The sequence below is a fragment of the Aquarana catesbeiana genome, linkage group LG05 (assembly GCF_042186555.1).
Source record: "Aquarana catesbeiana isolate 2022-GZ linkage group LG05, ASM4218655v1, whole genome shotgun sequence".
Lineage (NCBI taxonomy): Eukaryota > Metazoa > Chordata > Amphibia > Anura > Ranidae > Aquarana > Aquarana catesbeiana.
Window position 1 is genome coordinate 104,116,543 of NC_133328.1, and position 24,282 is coordinate 104,140,824.

General features: G+C 41.8%; 1 protein-coding gene across 3 annotated transcripts in view; it reads left to right on the top strand.

Annotated features, from left to right (window-relative positions):
* The window catches only part of LOC141144387 (mitogen-activated protein kinase kinase kinase 3-like), a 254,921-nt gene that overhangs the window by 46,483 nt on the left and 184,156 nt on the right, over nt 1-24,282 (top strand). Inside the window, exon 1 of one of the 3 annotated variants that reach the window (XM_073630031.1) lies at nt 14,383-14,623. The exons of 1 other annotated variant lie outside the window; for it this stretch is intronic. In XM_073630031.1, coding sequence (XP_073486132.1) covers nt 14,507-14,623 — 117 coding nt within the window. In that variant the 5' untranslated portion in view covers nt 14,383-14,506. Of the gene's footprint in view, nt 1-14,382; nt 14,624-24,282 lie in introns of those variants that run through there. One more of the 3 variants, XM_073630030.1, reaches the window with a different exon arrangement.

Here is a 24,282-nt window from a genome sequence, read left to right on the forward strand (position 1 = left end):
TTGCTATAGAGCTCATATCTTAAAAGCAGAAACATTTTAAAAAATAATTATTTTTAGGTATTCTGTGTTAATGGGAATGCATAACAAACATATAGTAGGGGTTTATCAAAGTTGACTGCAAATGTGGAAACACATGGTTGTACAGACTGAAGGTTTTTTATCTTAATGCATTCTGTGGGTTAAGGTAAAGTGCAGCTCCCCCTTATACTTACCTGAGCCTGATCTCTATCCAGCGGTATGCACATAAGCAGTGACTCTCTCCCCCCCCTCATAGACTCAGAAACAGCAGTGGGAGCCATTGGCTCCCACTGCTGTCAATCATAGCCAGCGAGGAGGGAGGAGCTGAGCCGAGCCACGCTCTGTGTGTCTATGGACACATAGAGCTAGCTCAGGAGAAAGCTTGCATGAGTGCCCTCATAGCAAGCGGCTTGCTATGGTAGGCACTTGGTGAGGGGGGAGAGAGCCAGGAGCACCTGAGAGGAGGAGGATTAGTGCTGCTCTGTGCAAAACCACTGCACAGAGAAAGTAAGTATGACATGTTTATTATTTAAAACAAAGGGTTTACAATCACTTCAAGCCCATTCTGTGCCAAAGCTGCTTTCTCTTTGGTTTTGTGTGACCTTTCACATCCCAGTTATCAATCAGCGCTGGCCAAGAGTGCCTTTTTTTAATCTAAAGAATTCTCATACTCTCAGATAGATGAAGTCCCTCGAGGGAGGAGCTTGTTGTCGTTCAGTCATTTAGTCCGACTCTTCGTGACCTCATGGATCATAGCGCACCAGTCTTTTCTGTCCTCCACTGCCTCCCGGAACTTGCTTAACTTCATGTTTATTGTTGCGATTATGCTATCTATCCATCTTTGTTTTCTGTTGTCCCCTTCTTTTTTTTTTTTCTTCCATGTTTCCCAGCATCAAGGTCTTTTCCAGTCCCCTCTTCGAGTTATTTGGCCAAAGTATTTGAGTTTCAGCTTCAGGATCTGTCCTTCCAGTGAATATTCAGGGTTGATTTCATTCAAGATTGACTGGTTTGATCTTCTTGCCATCCACGGGACTTTCAAGAGTCTTCTCCAACACCATAGTTCAAAAGCATCAATTCTTTGGCGTTCAGCCTTCCTTATGGTCCAACTTTCACAGCTAAAGGTTACTACTGGGAATATCATGGCTTTGACTATACAGCACTTTGTCGGTAGGGTGATGTCTCTGCTTTTTGTAATGTTGTCTAGGTTTGCCAGTGCTTTCCTCCCAAGAAGTAAGCGTCTCTTAATTTCATGGCTACAGTCACCGTCTGCCATGATCTTGGAGCCTACGAAGATAAAAACTGTCATTGTTTCCATTTCTTCTCCTTCTATTTACCAAAGAGTGATGGGATCTTAGTTTTCTTAATGTTCAATTTCAGGACAGCTTTTGCGCTTTCCTCTTTCACCTTCATTAAGCGACTCTTTAGTTCTTCTTCACTTTCTGCCATTAGTGTGGTATCATCTGCATATCTCAGGTTGTTGATATTTCTTCCTGCTATCTTAATTCCGGCTTGTGATTCGTCGATCCTTGCATTTTGCATGATGTACTCTGCATACAAGTTAAATAAGTAGGGTGACAATATAAATCCTTGTTGCACTCCTTTCTCAATTTTGAACCAGTCAGATGTTCTGTGTCCTGTTCTAACTGTTGCTTCTTGACCTACTATTTGTCACATCTTGTGATCCAAACAATCGCTTTACTGTAGTCAATAAAGCAGAAGTAGACATTCTTCTGGAACTTCCTTGCTTTCTCCATCGTCCAGTGAATGTTTCCAATTTGATCTCTAGTTCCTCTGCTTACAAGACTATTAATCTAAAATTTACAGATGGAAAGAAAAAAGGATCTCTAATTCATCACTACTCAATTTGTAATCTTTGTGCTTCTTGTTATGGCACTCCATGGCACTGTACCCTGCTTGAATGAACTAAAAAGGGAGCAGCCTAACATAGATAGTGTTCAGTAGTGAGATGAAACCTCCCTATAAATGAAGTTTCAAGCATTTTTAGGGGGCCTATATAGGAAATTGCACTGTAGATGTGAGTCAGGGGCTGTGAGAACATAGAAGAAAATGATAGCTGGATACAACAAAGAATCTCTAATATTCCCTCTGTTCAGAATGCAGGAAATTGTTGTGTTGACCAAACAAAGATACTGAAAAAAGTGTCATCTCTTTAAAATGTTCCAAACAGCATTCTGGTGATTAACTGGACTCCAGCAGCAGTTCTGTTCCGGCACACTTCCTCTGCTGCTCTGTTCCAGTAACACAGTTGGCAGTGAAGTCAACGTCATTAGGATATCATTCAGTACAAGAAAAGGAGGGTCTCTGGCTGCATTTTTTACTACTCGGATATAGATATGAGTCTTAAAAAACATTATAACTGCTAAAAAAAATAAGTATAATTTTTCATAAAAAATGAAGATACCAAAAAATGATGTTATAGTTGTAAGTGGAACCTTGTAAGTTGAGTAAGCCCCTGGCTTCCTATGTCTTTTTTTCCCCTGCATGCCATAATTCCATACTTTGTTCTTGACCATTTGAAACTTCTAGGGTTTTGCTATCCATCTTTGTTATTCCAGCTCCTCCATTTTAAACATTAACTCCAGTATGGAGAACGGGAACGCTCATAATGGCCACAGCAGATTTACAGACCCAGGATCTCAAGAGCAGAGATCTCGCCAGTAGAGTCCCTGAAATATATAAAAAATTGTCACATTTAACTCTGAAACCTACCAAAAACAAAATTATCAGTTGTGGAGGTGACTGACTGGATCAGCATGACGGCAAGATGAGTAGTATTTTCAGATGTAAATTAGCAGTGGCAACGCTCCATATTTCTTTCAGTGTTCATTTAAAAACGGATGCAGGTGTAAAGTACAGGCTGTAGGTTTCTGCACATACTGCAAAAGCATGGCGTTATGATTAAATGCTGGGCCAGTCAGACAGGCAAGGTTCCCGCACTTCTGTGTAATGCCTACCTTCCGTCTCTTGGTCACTGAATGTGATCAGCTGCCTAGCTGGCAAACTGGAATGTGCATAGACAGGAAGGAGCAGGGAAGCTTTGATACTCTTAGGAAATACAGGACAGGCTGGTATTTGAAGGTAGCTGGGTTTCTGAATGCTGCTTTAAAGTGTTACTAAACCCAGGACCCTGCATTCACTATATCTGCTCTCCCACAGTACACAGAACATGGGAATGCAATTATTTTAGTAAATATAAACTGCTAAATACCTTTTCCCATCAGCCATATATAGCAGTATTGTGACTTCTATCAGTGTCTGGGGTTAAAGCTTATAGGAGGAGTTTTCATTCTCCTCTGACTGTCCTATGAGGCTGCAGGTCCCCTGACCCTCTGTCTGGACAGTACTAATTGGCTCTGTGCTGGTCACATGCACCATCCCAAGAAAAAAAAACTCTCTAGCAATACACATCCAACTGAGCATGTGCAGAGTGCCCCCAAGGCTCTGTACTGTCAGGAGATGTATTGGGAAGTTTGGAAGAAGGGGAGGATCAGAGAAGACAGGATCAAACAGCCTTTTTTACACAATGCATATGATTAACCCCTTAGGTTCCACAGTGAGTATAATAAGCATGTTTTACTGCATATACACACTGATTTTACTGTTGTCGGTTTACTAACACTTTCAGCATGTAGCTGTAGGTGCCTACACTTTATACACTTCTCTTACTTTACAAATGGTGTTCTAGTTTACCAAAGTTTGCAAAATTAATTTCTATATATATAGTGAAAGCTTACCCTAAAAGCTCACATTTCAATGTGTACAAAAATAAACTGGTTGTATCTTCCAAACGACTTCAGTCATTTATTACTAACTCTCCAGTCCCCCAGTGCCCAATCTGCAGCCAACCAGAGGACTTAGGCTGCAGTTATAGTGCTTTTTGCATTTTGCAGATTTGCAATACAGTCCATTTAACATGGTTTCCTATGGAACACGTTCTATAGAGCAGATCTGCAAAATGCAAAAAGCACTAAAAATGCATAGGTGGGAATCAGGCCTTACTCTGGGACAGAGGAGGAAAATATTAATTAGAGCAGGGGTCTCCAAAATTTTAAAACAAAGGAACTTCACCGGCGCATGCGCTCTCAAGGTCCGGCTTACAGTGCTGAACCTTCAGCCTATGCCAGTAACGGCGGGAGTGATGTCATTGCGGTTTCGACCAATCAAGTAGCCGGAGCTCGCAAGACCAGAAGACAGACAGGGGGAACATGTCAGCCCTCTCAGCGATGGAACACATTATGCCATTGCCTTGCAGGTTTTTTTGTTTTTTTTTTAATCAGCAGTTTACAACCACTTTAATATTGATGGAAATGCAGTGTTCTTGACACTTCCTGTGAGCTACACAGAAGAATATTATCTTAGCTATCTTCTGTAATACATTGCCTTGTCCTGCCATGTAATGGAGAGGAAGTTGCATAGATATGTAGTCCATATCAGGAGAGCAAGCTGGGGTGACAACCATGGCCCCTCCATAGATACAGTGAAGGTGTAATGTAGCCACCCAGGGACAGGAAGCGTGGTATTTTCAGGACTTCCAGGCAGGGTGGATTTGATTTAAATCAGGTTGATTTAAGTCACAATTTAAATCATGATCATTGGCACATGCGCACTGAAGCAACGGCTCGTTTGTGCCGTTGCTTCAGCTGATGTGCCATTACCAGCGGCTCCCGCGTGCCTGCGTGGGAGTGACATCATTGCGGCTTTGGCCAATCACAGTGCCGGAGCCCGCGATACCTGGAAGTAACTCCGGGAGTGGTGTCACCGGACAGAATATTGTGCTGGGACCACTGCGGGGGGCTTCGATCTAATTGAGTATTTCATTATGCATGTATCTATCTATTTCACTATGCATACTAGCTCATTATGCCTTTGTCTTGCAGGTTTTTTTTTTTTTTGTGGGTTTATAACCACTTTAAATCAAGTCGATTTTAAATCATAATTTTTAAAGAGCAACTGTCATCTCTGTCCCACAGCTGCTCCTCCTCTGCCCAGCTGTTGACTAACTGACAGTCTCATTCACTTTAATGGGACAGTTGGTGATGCGGCAGTGACACGACAAGGTGAGGGACGTGGCGGCAGCAGGTGAGTGGATGCCTGATAACAGGCACTGCCATGATGGATCTGAAATGACAGGTGCTCTTTAAATGTAAGGACTTATTCCTGCTGTTAGAATATTTAATATTTGCAAACAAAATGAAGGTTTCCTATTTAGAATAAAAAGGTGTCAGGTTAGTAAAACAGCGATATCAGAACCGATTCAATCATACAGTTTGTAGTGTACATAGATTTGCAAAACAATGGGATAAAGGAATATTCCTGAACTTTGTTTTATCTGATGGTTACTGTGAAATTGTGTGAATGTCTCAATACAGTTCATGTTATCAGTGCAGAGCTTGGATTCATTGAATGAGTTTATCAAAAATGTAAATATTGCAGATTAGCTTTGTTTCATGCTGAATAAACTAAACTACTAATGTATCTTAAATAGAAAACTATATTTAGATCGATTTTAACTCCAAAAACATTTTATTAACATAAATTTGATAAAAATCAAAAAAATCAGATTTTTTTTTTAAATCATTGATTTTTATCCACCCTGCTTCCAGGTCAAAATGAACGAAAAAAAAGAGAGAAAACAAATCCAGTCACTCTACCAAGGACCAGTAAGCTGCAATATACTGCATTTTTAGTTTTGGGGTTAGATACACTTTAAGCTGGTTCCTACCATCTAAGGCTCGGTCCGCATATACTGAAAGCCAGTCTGGTTTACATGTTATACGAATTGGATTTGGTTCAAAACGCAACCAATTTGCATATATATATATGAACCAAAACTAATTGCTTTAATTTATTCACACTCCCTTACTTTTTCTGTACTGTCTATTCTTTTTTTTTTTTTTTTGTGTAACTTTTTCTTTCTGACATTTTACAATGGATCTTGTTGAGAGGAATATAAAAGGTGGCGCAAGTAATTTTTAAGGGTGTTGTAGGGAGTGCTGACTTGTTATAGGGATTCTAATGGCACTAATCCCTTCCAGTAATTAAATAATGTTCCCAGTCTCCGACTACTTTACGCCTTTTATCATGACTGCAGTCTTTGACCATCTCCTATGGTATGCCTGCAGCCTCCGACCATTTATTGTACTTTATCCCATCTATGATTGCATTGTTTGTCCCTTTTATGATGTCAGGGGCTGCCCCTGAGCCCTCCTATATTAAAAACCCCTTCCCGCCGACCGAACGCACATATGCGTCCTCGGCTTTCCGGGGTTATACCGGGATGATGCCCGCAGCTGCAGGCATCATCCCGGTACCGTTGTTTTCAGTGGGCGATCGGCTACCCGAATATAACAACTGATGCGGCTAAAAGCCGCTCGGCTGTTATACCGGAGGAGCGGGAGGGGACATCCCCCCCCTCCCGCCGCCTCCCGCCGCTGTTACCGGGCCTCCCGTGCGATCGGGAGGCCCGGTGTCCATTCGGGAATCTCCGGCGGCTGGGGGCGGGCTGGAACGAAGCTGTGAGCGGCTTCGTTCCAGCCTTCTAATTGTAAACGCGGAAGCGACGTCATGACGTCACTTCCCGTTTACTCAGCTGCCAATGGCGCCGAATTTAAAAAAGTACACAGTATTCAGAATCGCCGTTTTCGGCGATCTGAATACTTTGAAGTGTAAAGGAGGGATGGGGGGTCTTTTAGACCCCCCATCCCTCCATAAAGAGTACCTGTCACCACATATTACTGTCACAAGGGATGTTTACATTGCTTGTGACAGCAATAAAAGTAAAAAAAAAAATAAAATTTTTAAACACAATTTATAAAAGTACAAAAATAAATAAAATAAATAAATAAATTAAAAAAAAAATTTTTTAAAGCGCCCCCGTCCCCGCGAGCTCGCGCAGCGAAGAAAACGCATACGGAAGTCGCGCCCGCATATGTAAACGGTGTTCAAACCACACATGTGAGGTATCGCCGCGATCGTCAGAGCGAGAGCAATAATTCTAGCCCTAGACCTCCTCTGTAGCTCAAACCTGGTAACCGTAAAAAATTTTTAAAGCGTCACCTATGGAAATTCATAGGTACCGTAGTTCGTCGCCATTCCACGAGTGCGTGCAATTATAAAGGGTGACATGTTTGGTATCTATTTACTCGGCGTAACATCATCTTTCACATTATACAAAAAAATTGGGGTAACTTTACTGTTTGGATTTTTTAAAATTCATGAAAGTGTCACTTTTCCAAAAATTTGCGTTTAAAACACCGCTGCACAAATACCGTGTGATAAAAAATATTGCAACAATCGCCATTTTATTCTTTAGACTCTCTTCTAAAAAAATATATATAATGTTTGGGGGTTCTAAGTAATTTTCTAGCAAAAAATACGGATTTTAACTTGTAAACACCAAATTTCAAAAATAGGCTTAGTCATGAAAGGGTTAAGTAAGGTGACCTTCACTGATCTAGACAATGAAGATAGTTGAACATGATATCATTAAGGAATGCACAACCTATACTCATTCAGTGGAGTACACCCTTTTACCCATACCCAGCCCCTGTCCAATCCTGAGTCTTTTCTTGACCCTCTGCATTCCACACTTGCACACACCTCCACACCTAGCATGATGGGCTGACCCCCGCCATACACAGCCAGGCAACTTACCTTCCATAGCATTGTGTGGTAGCCCTATTGAGCCCCACCAATCTTTCCATAGAGTCTTTTCTCAAAACTCTGGTTCCCCTCATAGGCTAGGAAGAACCTGTCTAAGAATCAAACATTTGAACTCGCTACCAATTTTGTTGTTGCTCCAACAGAGTGCAGCATGATATATCCATGGATAATGCTACGTTATCTACATACCTAAATGTATGGTTTAGTCAATGGCTGGTTAGGGGCCTTGGTGAAATCCTGGGCACACTACAAGACAGTTGGAATTTGCAGTTTTCTGGTCATCTTAATAAAAAATGCACTGAAACTGCATGACACGCATGCTAAATTCCTTAAGATCTGGGAACCATGGTTGACGTATACTTTCTCTGATCTTCCCTTGGCAAGCGCAGGTAGACTTTAATTGCTGTCTCTGGTATCCCCGGGTCCCTAACCCCCCTCCTCTACTCCTCACCTTACTTTCTCCTATCCTACCTTTCTCTCCTGTCTTGCTTTCCGCTCTGATCTTTGATTGTTTTTTTCAGCCCTTTTTAGCTGCCTATTGGTGTCCAGGACTACCCACTACGGGGTCGTTGTCACACATGTCCTGGCTTCTTTGGCAATTATGGGGTTTTCCCCAAACTACATATATGTCTGTTTAAGTTAGATGTGCCTGTTTGAGAAGGAGGCCTTTCCTCCTTCACCTATGCTGTTATGTCCGCTCAAGGTTTTTTTTTCCTTATGTTGCCAGCCGTAGCCCCTGCACGGGCTGGACTTAGGTGCATTTGTATTACTGACTGACCTTTGCTATCTTTACAATAAAAATGATTGAACAAGAAAATTAGAAGTAAGCTGGTTGTACATGAGGTGCACTTTTAGGGGTGTCTTTTGTGCTTTGCTCCATTAAGGTAAAGTGACTTATTGTCCCGTGTTCTATATTGAGCACTGAGTGGGAGCTATATTTTGCTTAGTAACGGCTGTGCCATTTAGAAGCATAGCCCACAAAGAAACCCCAGTGTTATCTCGCTGGCCGGCAGGATATGTGCGTAATTGCAGACAGGAAACCCCAAAGCTGTGACTGCTGCAGAGCCATCTGATGCCTAGCAGACGGAGTGGAAATTACTTGGAGGTTATGGTTTAGACGTTTCCTTTACAATGAATGGATCTTAAAGAAAAAACGTAGCCGCAGTTTTGTTCCCAATGGCTGAACCACAAATCCCAGCGGGTTTTGCCTGCAGCGTAGTTTAGCCTTCTTTTAGAGGGAAAGGATTCATAGTCTGAAAAGTTGGATCAGCACATCTCAGATAAAGTTTTTAGTACTTAATAATCAAATTAAAAGCACGGTCGGTCATATAAATCTGCTGCTAAAATCACCATTTATAACATGAGAACCGTAAAGCGTTTTAACCCTTTCAGTATCTTATTCACCAGGAACTATATCTGGGATGCGCTGATCAAACTCCTGGACTAAAACTAAGATTGCTTGTAGCAAGTCCAGAGGGCTAGCCTTGTTCCCTTGCTGGTGGCCAGCACCAGCATTTTATTATACTTACTTTTTTTTTTTTTTAGGCAAAAAAAAAAAAAGTATCAATATCAAAAATCTAGTTTCCTTTATTACACCTACACAATTACAGATGATCAGCTACTCATAAAACAAACTTGCAGTTTTGGAAAGCACAGCTATAAACCACTACCTACATCCTCTTAAAGCAGAACTACACTTTATCTGAGCACCACAAACCAAAAATGCTAAAAACAAAAAAAGAGCAACTTTTTTGAAAAAAACACAATATTTTGTACTTTCTGCTATAATAAATATCACCAATTATTTTTTTAAAAAGCAAATTTGTTCCTCCGTTTAGGCTGATATATATTCTACATATTTTTGGTAATAAAAATCGCAATAAGCGTATATTGATTGGTTTGCGCAAAAGTTATATGGCATTTTTATTGTAATTTTTCTTTTTTTTTTTACTAGTAATGGCGGTGATCAGCGATTTTTATCAGGACTGCAACATTATGGCGGACAGATCGGACACTTTTGACACATTTTTGGGACCATTGACAATTATACAGCGATCAGTGCTATAAAAATGCACTGATTACTGTGACATGTAAATGTCACTGGCAGGGAAGGGGTTAACATTAGGGGGCGATCAAGGGGTTAACTGTGTTCCCTAGGGAGTGATTCTAACTGTGGAGAAGGGGACTGGCTGGGTGAGGAGACCATTTGTTCATACTTAGTATGAACAACAGATCGCTCTCCTCACCCCTGACAGCACGGAGATCTGTCTATTTACTGTGTGGAGAGATTGCGGGTGCCAGGCAGCATGCGCATCGGCTCCGGCGTCGCGGCGCATGCGCGCATGCCCTAGTGGTCAAAAGGCGAACCGACGTACAACTACATCGGTTCGCCCAGGGGAGCCAACCTGCTGCAGTACAACTGCGATGGATGGTCGGGGAGGGGTTAATATTCAAAGCAAACTCCCCCATCCTTCCATGTCTCCATGCTTTATTTTGTTGAGAAATCACTTTGAGAAACACCCTCCTAGCATTTCTGGCAACGGCCATCTTGAGTAGGGGCCGATGATTCATGTAGCATTTACTTCCTGGAATCCATCTGCCCTTAGCTCAGGCATGCAAACAGGAGATGGTGTGCTTAGCTGAGAAAGACCCCTCTTTCCCTACTGAAGACTCCTTGGATGTATGACATCATTTAAGTAACTGAAGAAATGTAAAAAAAAGTTTAAAATCTATTTACTAAGGCCAGCAGCATGAGGATTAAACATAGTCAATGTTAATTGAGAGAGTAAAGTTCCACTTTAATGAGTGTCTGAATGGAGGATGCATTATATTCTTGATAAGGCTGGGTTCACACTAGTGCGAATTGGATGTGGATTTCTCCGCATCCAATTCGCATGGCAGGAGACTGTGACCGGCTTTGGCTGTGCGTCTGTGGCTCTGCTTCAGGTCCGAATTCAGGCAAAAATTCGGGCCTGATTTGTCCCTGAAACGGAGAACAAGGACACACCGGACCCCTGCTGTGAGCCGCGTCCGCATTAGATGTGAACCCAGCCTTAAGCAGAACTCTGAGCATATTTCTTTTTTAGTTGTTCATACAAAGATCTTACGCTGCATTTTTTACAATTATTTTTGAATAATTCTGACATAATTACTAGTAATTTGTTTAGCTTATTAACGTTCCACAGTCCAGAGCAGTGTTTCTCAACCCTCTTGGGCCTGGCTCACACTGATGCGATCTCAGATGTGACTGAATTTCCATATGACATTGGAAATAACATTGCTTCCAATGGTGCCGTTCACATCAATGCAGCGCAGCTGCGATGTGACTTTAGAGAAGGGTCCTGTGCTACTTTGGTGTGATGCAGTGCAATTTGCGGTTTATAGACTTCAAGTGGAAATGCATCAAAATCGCATCCTCGTGCTTTTGAATTGATTTTGTGTGCGATTTGTGCTGGTTGTTAGGAGCCGTCACCCACAGATATCCTAACAACCAGTTACTCATCCCTGCTGTCAGCAGCAGGGATAAGTCATCGGTTGTTAAAGAATATCTAAAGGTAAATTATTATTTTTTTAAAACAAACATGTCATACTTACCTCCTCTGTGCAGTTGGTTTTGCACAGAGTGGCCCCTATCCTCCTCTTCTGGGGTCCCTCAGCGACGCTCCTGGCTCCTCCTCTTCTTGAGTGCCCCGTCGGAGAAGCTCTCTCCCTCGGGGCACCCATGCGGGCACGCTCCCATGTCCTGCTGCTGCGTCCATTGACACAGACAGCAGGATTCAGGCCCCGACTCCCGCGTCATTGGATTTGATTGACAGCAGCGGGAGCCAATGGTTGCGCTGCTATCAATCTATCCAATCAGGACACGGGACACTGGCTGGAGCTGGTGTGCTTGTTCCTGGCGCGGGAAAGACAGGGTTCAAGTAAGTAAAACAGGGGCACTGGGTGGCTGCTACACTAAAGGGGGTTTTTCAACTTAATGCATAGAATGCAATAAGGTGAAAAACCTTGAGGGTTTACAACCCCTTTAACCACCTCAATACAGAGCACTTACACCCCCTACCTGTCAAGTCCATTTTTCAGCTTTCAGCGCTGTTACACTTTGAATGACAATTGTGCCGTCATGCTACACTGTAACCATGTGAAATTTTTATCATTTTCTTCACACATATAAAGCTTTCCTTTGGTGGTATTAAACCACTTCCTTAAAAAAAAAAAAAAAAAAAAAAAAGTTTTTCTTAGTTTTTGTCAGTAAATTTTGTAAATAAGTAATTTTTCTCCTTCACTGATGGGTGCTGATGAGGCAGCACGGATGGGCACTGATAGGTTGCACTGATAGGTACTGATGAGGTGCCACTTATGGGCACGGATGAAGCGGCACTTATGGGCACTGATTAAGTTGCACTGATGAGGAGGCACAAATATGCCGCACTTATGGGCACTGATATGTGGCACTGATGGGCAGTACTGGTGGGCACAGATAGGCGGTACTGGTGGGCACAGATAGGTGGCACTGGTGGGCACAGGCAGCACTGGTGGGCACCGATGGGCGGCATTGATGGGCAGCAGTGATGAGCATTGATGGGCAGCTTTGATGGGCAGCACTGATAGCCAGCATCACTAATGGCCGGCATCTCTGTGTTTACATGAGACCGGCTGTGATTAGACACAGCCGATCACATGGTTAAAGAGCCGTGGCCACGATCGCCACGCTGCACGCCCGAGAGCGGTCATTCTGGGAGGCCATCATATGACATCTACCCAGAACAAGAGCCGCACCGCCCAGCCGTCATTTCACGGTGGGCGGGCGGCAAGTGGTAAGGAGCCAGTGGGGGGCCCTTTGGGTCTGGTATGGATTTTACGGGGGGACCCCATGCCAAAAAACAAAGAAAAAAATGGGTCCCCCCCCAAAAGCTATACCAGGCTCTTATCAAAGCATGTAGCCCAACAGGCCTAAATCATACCAGGCCACATGCCATCAACATGGGGGGAGGGCAAATGTTGATGAGGACAGGGGCCTCTTCCCCAAAACCCTGGGGCAGTGGTTGTGGGGGTGCGCAGAGGATAGCTTATTGAAATCTGGAAACCTTCGTTAACAAGGGGGCCCCCAGGTCCTGACCCCCCCCCCTGTAAATGTGTGTAGAATACATAGTACTGATTCCAAAACATCATCTTTTACAATATAAAAAAAATTGGGCTAACTTTACTGTTGTCTTATTTTTTAATTTAGAAAAGTGTATTTTTTCCAAAAAAAGTGCGCTTGTATTGCAACAACCGCCATTTTGGGGGTTCTAAGTAATTTTATAGCAAAAAAAAAATGATTTTAACTTGTAAACACCAAGTCTGAAAAGTAGGCCGATCTTAAAGTGGTTAAAAGCAATATAGTGTTTTTTCAATAGGCTTAAATGAGAAGCTGTAGAAAAGCATGTAGTGCATTTTTGCAGCGATTTATGCATTTTTTAATGTGCCCCCAAAAAAAGCAAAAAAAAAAGCAATACGCATCAAAAAATGCATTAAAAAAATGAAAAAAGCGGCTTTTTTTAGTGCATTATGCTTTTTGCAGAAGCTCACCACAGTCTAATAAGGCTTCGTTTACACCTATGCAGTTTGCGTTTGATCCATTTCTGCAGTACTTTTTGCAGTGCTTTTTGCATTTTTACACACATGCTTTTGCCGCATTTTTCATGTGTTTTGCATTTATGCTTTTTTGGCCAATTTGTTGGGCAGATTACAAAACGCGGCCAAAAGCAAAAACACACCACGTTCTTTTCTGCAGCTTCTCAATTGAAGTCAATTGAACCAAAAAAACACCATTTTGCATTTAAAAAAGTCACCCTTTCCAAAAACGCAGTGGCTCAAAAAAGCATAGATGTGAACATGTCCCATAGGAAAACCATGTTAAATTAACTGCAGTGCATTTCTGTAAAAAGCAAAAAGCACCAAAAAAAGCTTAGGTGAAAACTGAGCCTTAACATAGTTTGCTATGGGACATGTTTACATCTATGCTTTTTTCAGCCGCTGCATTTTTTTAGGATAGTACTTTTTTAAACGCAAAATGGTGCGTTTTGGTTCAATAGACTTCAATGGAGAAGCTGCAGAAAAGCATGTAGTGTGATTTTGCTGCGTTTTTTCATCTGCCCAAAAACAAATTGGCCAAAAAATGCCATGAAAAATGCAAAATGCATCAAAAACGCTTCAAAAAATGTGTGCAAAAATGCAAAACACACTGCAGAAACGGATCAAACGCACACTGCATAGATGTGACACAACACCGGGAAGCTCACGGATCCCCTACTAATTGGAGCAGACCCCACTTGTGAAAGAGTCCTTGCACTATTACATGGTAGGCTGCTGGGATTAGACATTTTGTAAAGAAGGATAAGATTATTTTTGCTGTCCTTTTAGCCCACAGGCAGTGACAAGGACATTGCATTTATGACAAAAACAATGGTATTTTCTGTACTTGCTAAAAATGTTCTTGGCGCATAAAATCCAAACGAATGCAGCTACCACTAAGCTACAATATATTACAAATTTGTTTTACTGTGTGAATGTCAGAAAGTTCTGAAATCTTTAACTAGGGTTATTATACACAGTAAGTTTTGTTTTTGGAAAATTGCGGAAGCAGAATTGAAATGGCATTAAACTTGCTAGTTCTGTTTTACCCGCATCAGATTTAAGGAAGTGAGAGGATGTTATATAAGAAATAGTAGATAGACAAGACAGTAGAGAAGTGAGAGTCGGAGCTGAAAGATAGATGTCTGCTTAAACACTGAAATCTACATGAGCTAATTGGCCGGCCAAGACCATGGGTAAAGAAGAAGAGATGAGGCCTAAGGACATAACCTTGAGAAATACTAACAGATGGAGAGAAAGGAGAAGAGATAGTGTGGTAATGAGAGACATTCAAAGTCAATCCATAAAGGTAAGAGAAAATCCAGGAATGGGCAAATCCTTTGATACTTTGAAGTACATGTGTGCTTTTAGGTAAACTATCCTAACCCCCCTCCACCATCAGTCCTAAACTAAACTGCACTAATCCCCCCAACCCAGCTATGTACTTACCTCTGTAGCACTGCTGAACTTTACTCATTAAGCCTGTTGGACAAAATTCTCCCCTTTTGCTGGACTGGGGGTTAGTGCCGTTTAGCTTTGGAGGCTTGGGGTGGTTGGTTAGGGTAAAGTTAGTAAAAAAGTACACCTGTAATTTTAACAAGAAGTATGAAGGAATGGTGTTTATATTTTGTGATAAGTAGTATTTGACATCTTTTGGGAAGTAAGTTTCAGTGGAATGATTTGGGTAGAATCCAACCAAGTTTAAGATGGTTAATCAATGAATTAGCTTCTAGGTAGACAATATAAGTATGGAAATGCAAAACATGGATTGAAATGCTGGAAGGCCCTGGATGGGCCTTAGACTGGGAGGTTGTGGGGCACTGTTGGGGGTACAATAGAGGGCTGGAGGCTCTGTAGCAGGCTTGGGGGCTCTCTGGTAGGCTTGGGAGCTCTGTGAGAGGTTGTGGGGCACTGTTGGGGGTACTATGGAGGGCTGGGTGGATCTGTGGTAGGCTTGGTGGCTCCATGGGAGGTTGTGGGGTACTGTTGGAGATACTATGGAGGGCTGATAACTCGGCAGCAGGCTGGGGGGCTCTGTAGTATGCTTGGCAGCTCTGTGGCAGGTTGTGGGGCGCGGTTGAAGGTTGGGAGTACTATAGAGGGCTGGAGGCTCGGCAGCAGCATGGGGGGCTCTGTGGTAGGCTGGGCAGCTCTGTGGGACACTGCTGGAGGTTAGGGGTACTATAGAGGGCTGGAGGGCTCTGTAGTAGGCTGGGCATCTATGTGGGAGGTTGTGGGGCACTGGTGAGGCTAAGGGCTCTCTGGGGGCACTGTGGGCCACTGTGGGTGGTTGGGGGGCACTATGGTTGCTGGATCTGCAGCTAACTGAAGACCATGTTGAGGGGAGATTGTAGCCCTCTGGGCCATGGCCCGGTAGCTGTAGTGCATTCCTCTAAGCTTTATTTGGACAACTCACTGCAACAGGAAAAAGAAGTAGTTTGGCATATCACAACCCCAGGTAGGTAGCCATGAATACCAAATAAGGGATCACACCCGGGCCAATTCCTTTCAAAACAGAAAAGCACTTTTGGCCAGTGATGCTCATGAAAATTGTTTTTAGCTGATTTATTAATTACCATGTTTTTAAGGTTGCTTGTTTACAATGAAAGTTGTTTTTGCAAAGAGGAAATATTTTTAACTACTGTTCTGTAAAGGAAATATTTTGATGTATTTTTCCTGCAACCCTCTCGCTGCATGGGGTGTTTATTAAATTCTGCTGCGTTTACATAGTGCCTTTATGATGGACATCCACAAAAGTCTCACTGCGTCTGTTCTCGAATTAAAGGTGACCTGTCACAAAAGGAGCACTCCTAGACCAAGCTCAGAGTTTAGGTCTGCTTTTCATTGATGGAAGCTATAGTACAGCTTCTGTGAATAGAGAAGGGGGTGGAAAGGATGGGCATAGTTGGCACTTTTTCTGAGTGTCTGTGACAGGTCCAGTCCTTTTATCGGGGTGGGGGGTGTGGTGGAGAAGTCTGGATTCTAGTTAGGACAGCTGACACCAGCGCAGTGGTCTCTTCGCATTAAATGTGAGTATTGTCCCTTGTGCCGATTTAAATTAAAAAAAAAGTGAGCTTTAAAGTGTTACTAAACCCACAACAGTAAAATAAGTCTGTATATACAGTAAAGCATGTTTGTTAAACTCACTGTGGAACCTAAGGGATCAATCCTCTGCAGTGTGTAAAACGGCCTGTGAAATAACTTCTAAGATTAAAGTAAATTCTAATATAAATATTATCCGAGGGTGGTTACGGATTCCCTCTATTTATTCCATATATGTATTAATTTGTCTATTCCTATGGTTAGCTAGTCTATTAAAACTCTGATAATGTTACTGTTGATAGCACAATAATATAAGGTTAGCTATGCAAACAAACACACTGCTTAATAAAACAACGTCTTATTTATTTTCCAAGAAAATAGGAAAATGCTAACATGAAAATACTATAGAGCATATAACAAAAGAACATCAAAGGTGCTTATCACAAGGCTGTCCTCTAGATATTGTCTCATCAGCTGGGCTCAAAAATGGTAACAGAGAGAGCCATGAGGGACAGAGAACCATCGGGCAAGAGCCAAGAGTGAAAAGGGACGAATTCCCTTCTGTGTGCATTTTTTAAACTTCATCCATACACCGTCCAGACCCAACCCCATTGCTGTCCCATCTAGACCTTTGACAAATCAAAGTGTTTTTAAGGGGCAGTCCTTCTCAATATACTATATTACTGTCAGTCCTGCTGTATTGGCCTCTAGGGGCAGCATTGTCCATATATCATGTCTATGTGTCCTGGGTCCATCTTCAGTGCCTGTTGATCTTTTGATCTTTGTAACCCATCTTCATCAATCATTCTGGCAGCCATGGCCCTCTTTGAAGCTTGCTTGCATAACGTTATCACATCAGTCTATCAGTAGCCAAGATTTTGTTCAGCCTTGCTTCTTTCAGATGAATATTCTGATATGCTACAAAGCTTTGATGTGCTTTAACCAGACACTGATAGAAGTCACAAGACTGCTATGTACCGATGATGAATAAAGGTATTTAGCAGTTTATATTTACTAAAGCTATTGCATTTCCATATTCTGTGTACTGTGGGTGACCAGATATAGTGAATGCAGGATCCTGGGTTTAGTAACACTTTAAGCAATGATCTAAACTGTATAATAACATTACTATTATACAGGATTTGCAGTAAACTGCACCATCAGTTTGTGTTGCAGTTTGCAAAATAATTAGAGACAGTGCACTTACAACATGAGGGTTAAGAGATAATTATTATTGCCATTGAAAGAAAAGTATGGGTTGGTGTTTTTTCCCCCCATCATACTTACCTAGGTGGATGCAGCATTGGTCTGATGCTTCATATTTCCCCTGCACTGAGAACCGAGCGATCGAACATCGCTGATGGCTCGGTTCTCTCAGCTTCCCGAGCAGAGAGCTGCTGACTGTCAATCAGCATCTCTCCACTGTGCTCCTCCATGCCCACTGGAGCGCTGAGCTGTGGAGGGGCGGGGAGACACTGAGAGCCTGAGACAGGTATTAGTCCAGGCACCTGGTGGATCCCGACTTCCATTGTCCTGATGACGCGGTGCCTGGACTGATTCCTGTAATGACAGCAGAGAGTGGACTTCAGTCTGTGCTCTGCTGAAAACGGGTCACAAGAGTGCAAAACGAATTGAACTCCTGTGATAGGAGAAACTCAGCCAAACAAGCTCAGACTGGACTTCTCCTTTAAGTAACAATGATTGCATACTCTATTTTGTTGTGTTTTTTTTTTTTTTTGTTTTTTTTCTTTCTCTCATTTTTTTTTTGTTATAGTAATATAATTTGTTTAGTGGGCTTGTCCTGTATGTAGTAGTTTTCTTTTTTTTGCAAACTCTCAATAAAAAGTATATGATTAAAAAAAAAGAGGGCCCTGCTCATGAGAGCTTACAATCTAAATAGAGAATTAAAAAAAGAAAAGATTTACAAAAATGTGCACAATATACATTCTGCAGAGTACAATCGATACGTTAAAGCTAAACCCCCGGGTACACAACTAAATACTCAAATGAAATACATATAATGAAGCTGTTTTTCCTGCCAAATCATTTGTATTTTTGTCCTTCCAGTCCTGATATTTACACAGCTCCATCACACAGCACAGCCCTGTCTAGCAGGGCAAGAGACCTGATTTTCTGTGCTGCTGTTATGTAACACTTACAGGTCTAGTCCCTCCCCCTACATGTGATTGGACAGCAGTGAAAGAAAGCAGCTGGCTTATTAGCTCATCTCTGTCACATTATTCTTTCCTCCTATCAACATGTTCCTTATCAAAACATGGGCACACAGCATACCTGATTGACTCCCAATATTGCCACTCCCTCTCCTAGCCGGGCTCTGCTGTACATAGACTGCAAGACACTGATACTAAGTTAAATCGAGTTACTTACGCTGCTTGTATTTTTTAAAAATACATAATTTAATGTTTCATTAAGAAATGGTTTGTGTCCTTCATATGTGCCTAGCAGTTCAGCTTTAAGAGTTTATACTTACACAAGGTAGTCAGTTTGGTAATACATAGATTTGCAGTACTGATGATTTCATTGCTCTGCTTTGCAGAAGGAAATTTATCCAAAATCCAGGCTTTAACACCACACCTGAAAAATATTAGGCATTTTAGTAGAGTGGTGTTTTCATTTTATGATTCACCCAAATATGTGAACGCCTGGCAGATATTAAAGAACTGTCAATCATTGTTTAATGGTATTTAACTCCCCAGGGGACCAAAGGTATATAGTACTTGGTCCCATTAAAATCTGTCCCTTAGTGTATGTGTATGGAAGTTATTATTATGTTACAAAAAAGTTCAGATGGCTTTTGCTCATGCCACCCTCTAGTCCTTACTGTATGTATGTCTATAGATGGTGTGTTGAACTGGGTCCCCATTGTGTTTGGAGGCCTAACTGGAATTGATCTTTATTGAATATGCCGATGTAATCCCTGTATTATTTTTCTATGCGTACTGATGACTTTGTATGTGGCTTGTACCTTATGTTGACATGCGCTATCTGTTAAAAATAAAGAATTTAAAAAAAATCTGATCCTTAGTTTTGAAGCAGCATGGTCGGGCAGGTTCTCCCCCACAGTCTGACAACACTACTGGAAAGGTGACAGATTTGACAGCTCTTCTCCCTGGCAGCAGGGGCCATGCCGGAGACCAGTGCTACCATTTACAGCAAAAAATCCCACAGCCCACAGTGCTGTGTGTCTATCAGCGACTTCTTTTATACATACATGACCAGGAAGATGGATCACACAGTGCTGCACAGTTGTATGAATGAACCACCAGCACTGCTGGACTGTGTCATACAGTGCACTAGGCCCAACATCACTGATTGTCTATTCATGAAAGTGAAAGATCACACAGCACAACGGCACTGTGTGATCCATTGGCAGGACTGTGTTTGTATAAAAACAGCCGCTGATGGACGCAAAGAGCTGAGTAATCCTTCACTATTATGAATGCGCAATTAGTCTCCATAAATACCTTATCATTCCAGAGATCCCCATCTGCATTCATTTCCTTAATGTATGTGTCTACAATTCATTCTGCTCTTTCCATACCTCCCATTGTAGCCACCCATTCAGATGCTCTGAGAACAGACCCTACAAGTGTAAATGATGATGGACGGATGAAGCTGAGTGAAAGAACACATAACAGACATCCCTTTGCACAAGCACGATCCTCCCTGCTGACCACTGGATGGTGCAGACGTCAGTTGTGCTGTGCTGATCAGTTGCTTGCTTACTGTTGCAGAAAAAAGTCTAATCAAGCAACTGATGGGAAGACTTCACAACTAAATTGTACACCATCCAGTGCCCAGCTCCCTATCTAAAACATGCACATCTAAAGGGGATGTGCTCTTTCACTCTAGCTCAGCAGTACAGCACTGCAAGGAACCATGGAAGATGTAGTTTTGCCATCAGCACACCCCCATGCTGGCTGGTATTAAGAGCTGTAAATACTGAAAAATAGCAGCAACAGCTACAGGAATGGACAGAGGATATGCTAACAGTACTAATACAACATTCTGAGTCAGCGATTAATTCTCTTTATTAATATTTAATGTAATTATTGATAATTTAGTAATCCTTTAAATAAGCAAGCAACGCTACATTCCGTTTAAAGAGTGGGGAAAAAAGATGTTAGGTGGAGGATAATACCCAACATATTTTGAGCATTAAGCTGAAAATGTACCAAGAAATCAGCAGGCTCTGTATTTTATGAACTAAATGTAAAGTGCAAGTTGGTATTTTCTCTACTTTATATATTGGCCTTTTTTTCGTTTCATGTGGAGATTATAGTCAACTGGTTTTGTGCACTAATTGCTTAGTGCAAATAGATGTATATTTATTGCAATTTAATAACGATGTTATCACTAGGCATGTGATGGTACAAGGTGCTCCAAGACTCTTCTATTCTAGGCTTAGGGGTAGCGGGCAGTTTCAGAATGTGACCTTATTGTAATATCTTGGCAGCTGTGGCCCAGCTTCTTCAGCCTTTCATTTCTGCTATCTTTGTGCGCTCACACGGCTTCCTCCCAGCGTCTAAGTCATTGTTCACTTTCATTGTAATTTATGTGGCCGGGTGATTCAGCTTTCTCTTTTAAACTCTCATTGTTGACAAAAAATAGCTTCTTTTCTTTGCAATGTTGGGTTCTCTTCAGGTTTCACTAATGAAAGCTGATGAGCTTCTTTGATTTTTAAAAATTTTTTTTGCAAATCAAATAGTTATAATTGGCAAACGTTGTCTGTCTCTAAGCCCTCGTCCACATTGGAGCGACTTGTCATGTGATTTGACAGGTCATATCGCATGACAGGTCACACCCTATTGCCAGCAATCACACTGTTCGAATCGGTGCGACGCTGACTTTGCGGTGCCATATCGGTTTGAAAATGTAGTTCCTGCACTACCTTTGGTGGTTTCGGGTGAAACTTGCATAGACGTCTGTGCATAAAGCCGCACAGATGTCTTCCAAGTGGCACTGACATGCGGCTTTGAAATCATACGATTTCAGATGACATCGCACAATTTCAAAGCCGCAGTCACAATGTAAACGAGGGCTAAAGGCTTTTTTTGTTTAATTCTTCTACAATAAACATGTTATACTTACCTGGTCTGTGCAGTGGTATTGCACAAAGTGGCCCTGAACCCCCTCTTCTGGGGTCCCCTGCCAGCGCTCTTGGCTCTTCCTCTTCTGTGTCTGCCACCATAGCAAGCTGCTTGATATGTAGTCAGACATGCAGGCTTGATCCCAAACCAGGCTGTTTGCGTCTATTGACCTACAGAGCGGCTTTTTTATTGCTATTTGTGCCCTTTCCCTTATTAGTTGTCAAACTGACAATATTGATAAATGGATAAGAACTGAGGGTAAACCTCAGAGGAAGTGACACAGACAGGCATAAGGTACAAAACCTTCCCCGGTCCCCACTCTACTAAAGGCAATGTGTTTTTTTTTTTGTTTGTTTTTTTTATCCTTCTCACTTCCTGTACTGGTGACAACTTTTTGACAGGGACATGAAATGAGGAGAAACACCATAACAAATTAAGCAGAGGTTCTAACCTTTACCCACCCTACCTCCCATGTATCAGCATGAAGTCATTAAGCAGATCTTCCATGACAATGCAAAGCCAGCCTCCCCAGAAATGAAGGATATAAAGGAATAAAAAAAAAATCTAAAATTTCTGTGGGACTTCAGATCCTCAGATCTCCCAGGATCCTGTAAGAAGGCCTAGTGGTGTCATCCTCACCTAGGTTTGCACTCTGGAAGTCAGTGTATAAGCTGAGTGCTTTTTTACCTGTTTTTTAATATTTTTTGTATTTTATTGCTTTCTGTTAACATTATTTATTCAAGTGGCAGGGGCTTTAAGATACAGAGACCTTACGTTTTAACGCATTAAAGTAGAATTAAACTATGCTATATTTTTTTTTTTTTTTGTAAATAAATGGGCCAGCAGGAGCTTTGCCATAGTATGCACCACATATTAGCCCATTAAGTCAGGCCTACCTGTGAAAAAATACCCTCCGGTGCTGCACTTTCAGCACTCCCACTGGTCACGGACGTTCCATCTTCTCCCGCTCTTTCTTCTTGGTAATTGAATGGCAGGACCAAGATGATGTGACTCCCATGCACATGTGCTCAGGAGTCACGTCATCATGGCACAGAGGAGTGCTTTAAATGCACGGTGAGATGCACATGCGCAACCCCATGTGCATTATCGCTGACAGGCATGGAGATACATTTATAACAGAACAGAGGTGTAGTATCTCTTCTGTTATAAAAAACCCTACTTGTCAGCATTTTTTTTTCCATTTCGTTCAATGCTACTTTCATGCCTATTATTGGATTTTTAAGAACTCCAAAAGAAGTCTTGTACATAGCAGTACATAAAAGTGGGTGTTATAGGCTGATAAGTCATATGAACATATTGAAGTAATGACACACATAAGCATTAATGAGAATAAGGGATTCCTCTAGAACAGCCTTTTTCAACCAGGGTGCCTTTCTGGGTTTCTCAGGGGTTGCCTCGGCTAAGTGCCTAAAAATTGCTCCAAATTGACCAAAAATTGTGTACAAGCCAGTGGGTAGATCAAGCCTGCCATTTTGTTACGGAAAGCCATAGGTTTTATTTTGCAGCATTACAACCCACCATGCAGGCCAGTCGCTGGCATCCTGACAACCAATGATGTCTGACTTCCTATCAGCACTGGAGTCATGTTAGCTGAGTGATGGAGAGAAACGCTGGAATACTAGTCATTACCAGTGTGCAAAGGTATATTGCTTTGTGAGAAAAAAAAAATCACCTCTGATGTTGGGTGTCCTATGTGTGTGGATGCTGCTACATTTTGTAAAACTATTTGTTTAGCTCGTTACATTTTCAAACAGGGCGCCTTGAGATTGTGTGGAATTTTAAAGGGCGTCTCGACTGAAAAAAGGTTGAAAAACACTAGAAGACTATGGAGTGCAGTAGGTGTGGACCTGGTCATGTTTAGAGCTTGAGTGTTAATTCATTTTAATGGCCAGAATAAATGAATTCAAATGCCAGAATATTCATTTAGTCTGGCCATTGAAATTATCGCTCAAGCTCTAAATACGCCTAGTATACTCAGTAGCATGAACACCCAAACACTTGACAATGACACGCCTAAACGTGCCAGGAGAAAAAGGCATTCAGAAGAGCTGGGCAGAGTCTCCAGTGGATAAAGTTGGCTCTTGTAGTTGCTTATGCCTGGTAAACATGAGATTATCGGACAAATGATCATCCGTTTTGTTTTTTTCATGCTAGTCTCATATTAAAAATTAAGAGTTTACTAAAGTTACGAAAATTCTCATACAACAGAATAAAAATTTGGAAGTGATGTAATATTTTGTATTGTATTTTTGGACAACTGTACTGATTAAACGAAAATCATACTATCTGGCGTTGTACGAGAAAAAGTTTCATGCTTGTCCCATCAGATAATATCAGATAAACTGTCATGATCAGCATTCTAAAGCTGTGTACTAACGAGTAACAATCGCTTTGAAAGCGGATTTTTCGATTTTCTGATCGTGTGTACAGGCTATTAGGAGATCTTCCTAGTCTTACCTTGAAAAAGTATTGATAGCCCTTGAAATTTTCCACATTTAGTCATGTTACAACCAAAAATGTAAATGTATTTTATTTGGGATGTGACGTGCTAGACCAACACAAAGTGGCACTTAATTGTGAAGTGGAAGGAAAATGATAAATGGTTTTCCAAATGTTTTCCAAATAAATATGTGAAAAGTGCGGCGTGCGTTTGTATTTCGCCCCCTGAGTCAATACTTTGTAGAACCACCTATCACTGCAAGTCTTTTTGGGGATGTCTCTACCAGCTTTGCACCAGCTTCAGAGTGACATTTCTTCTTTGCAAAATAGCTCAAGCTCTGTCAGATTGGATGGA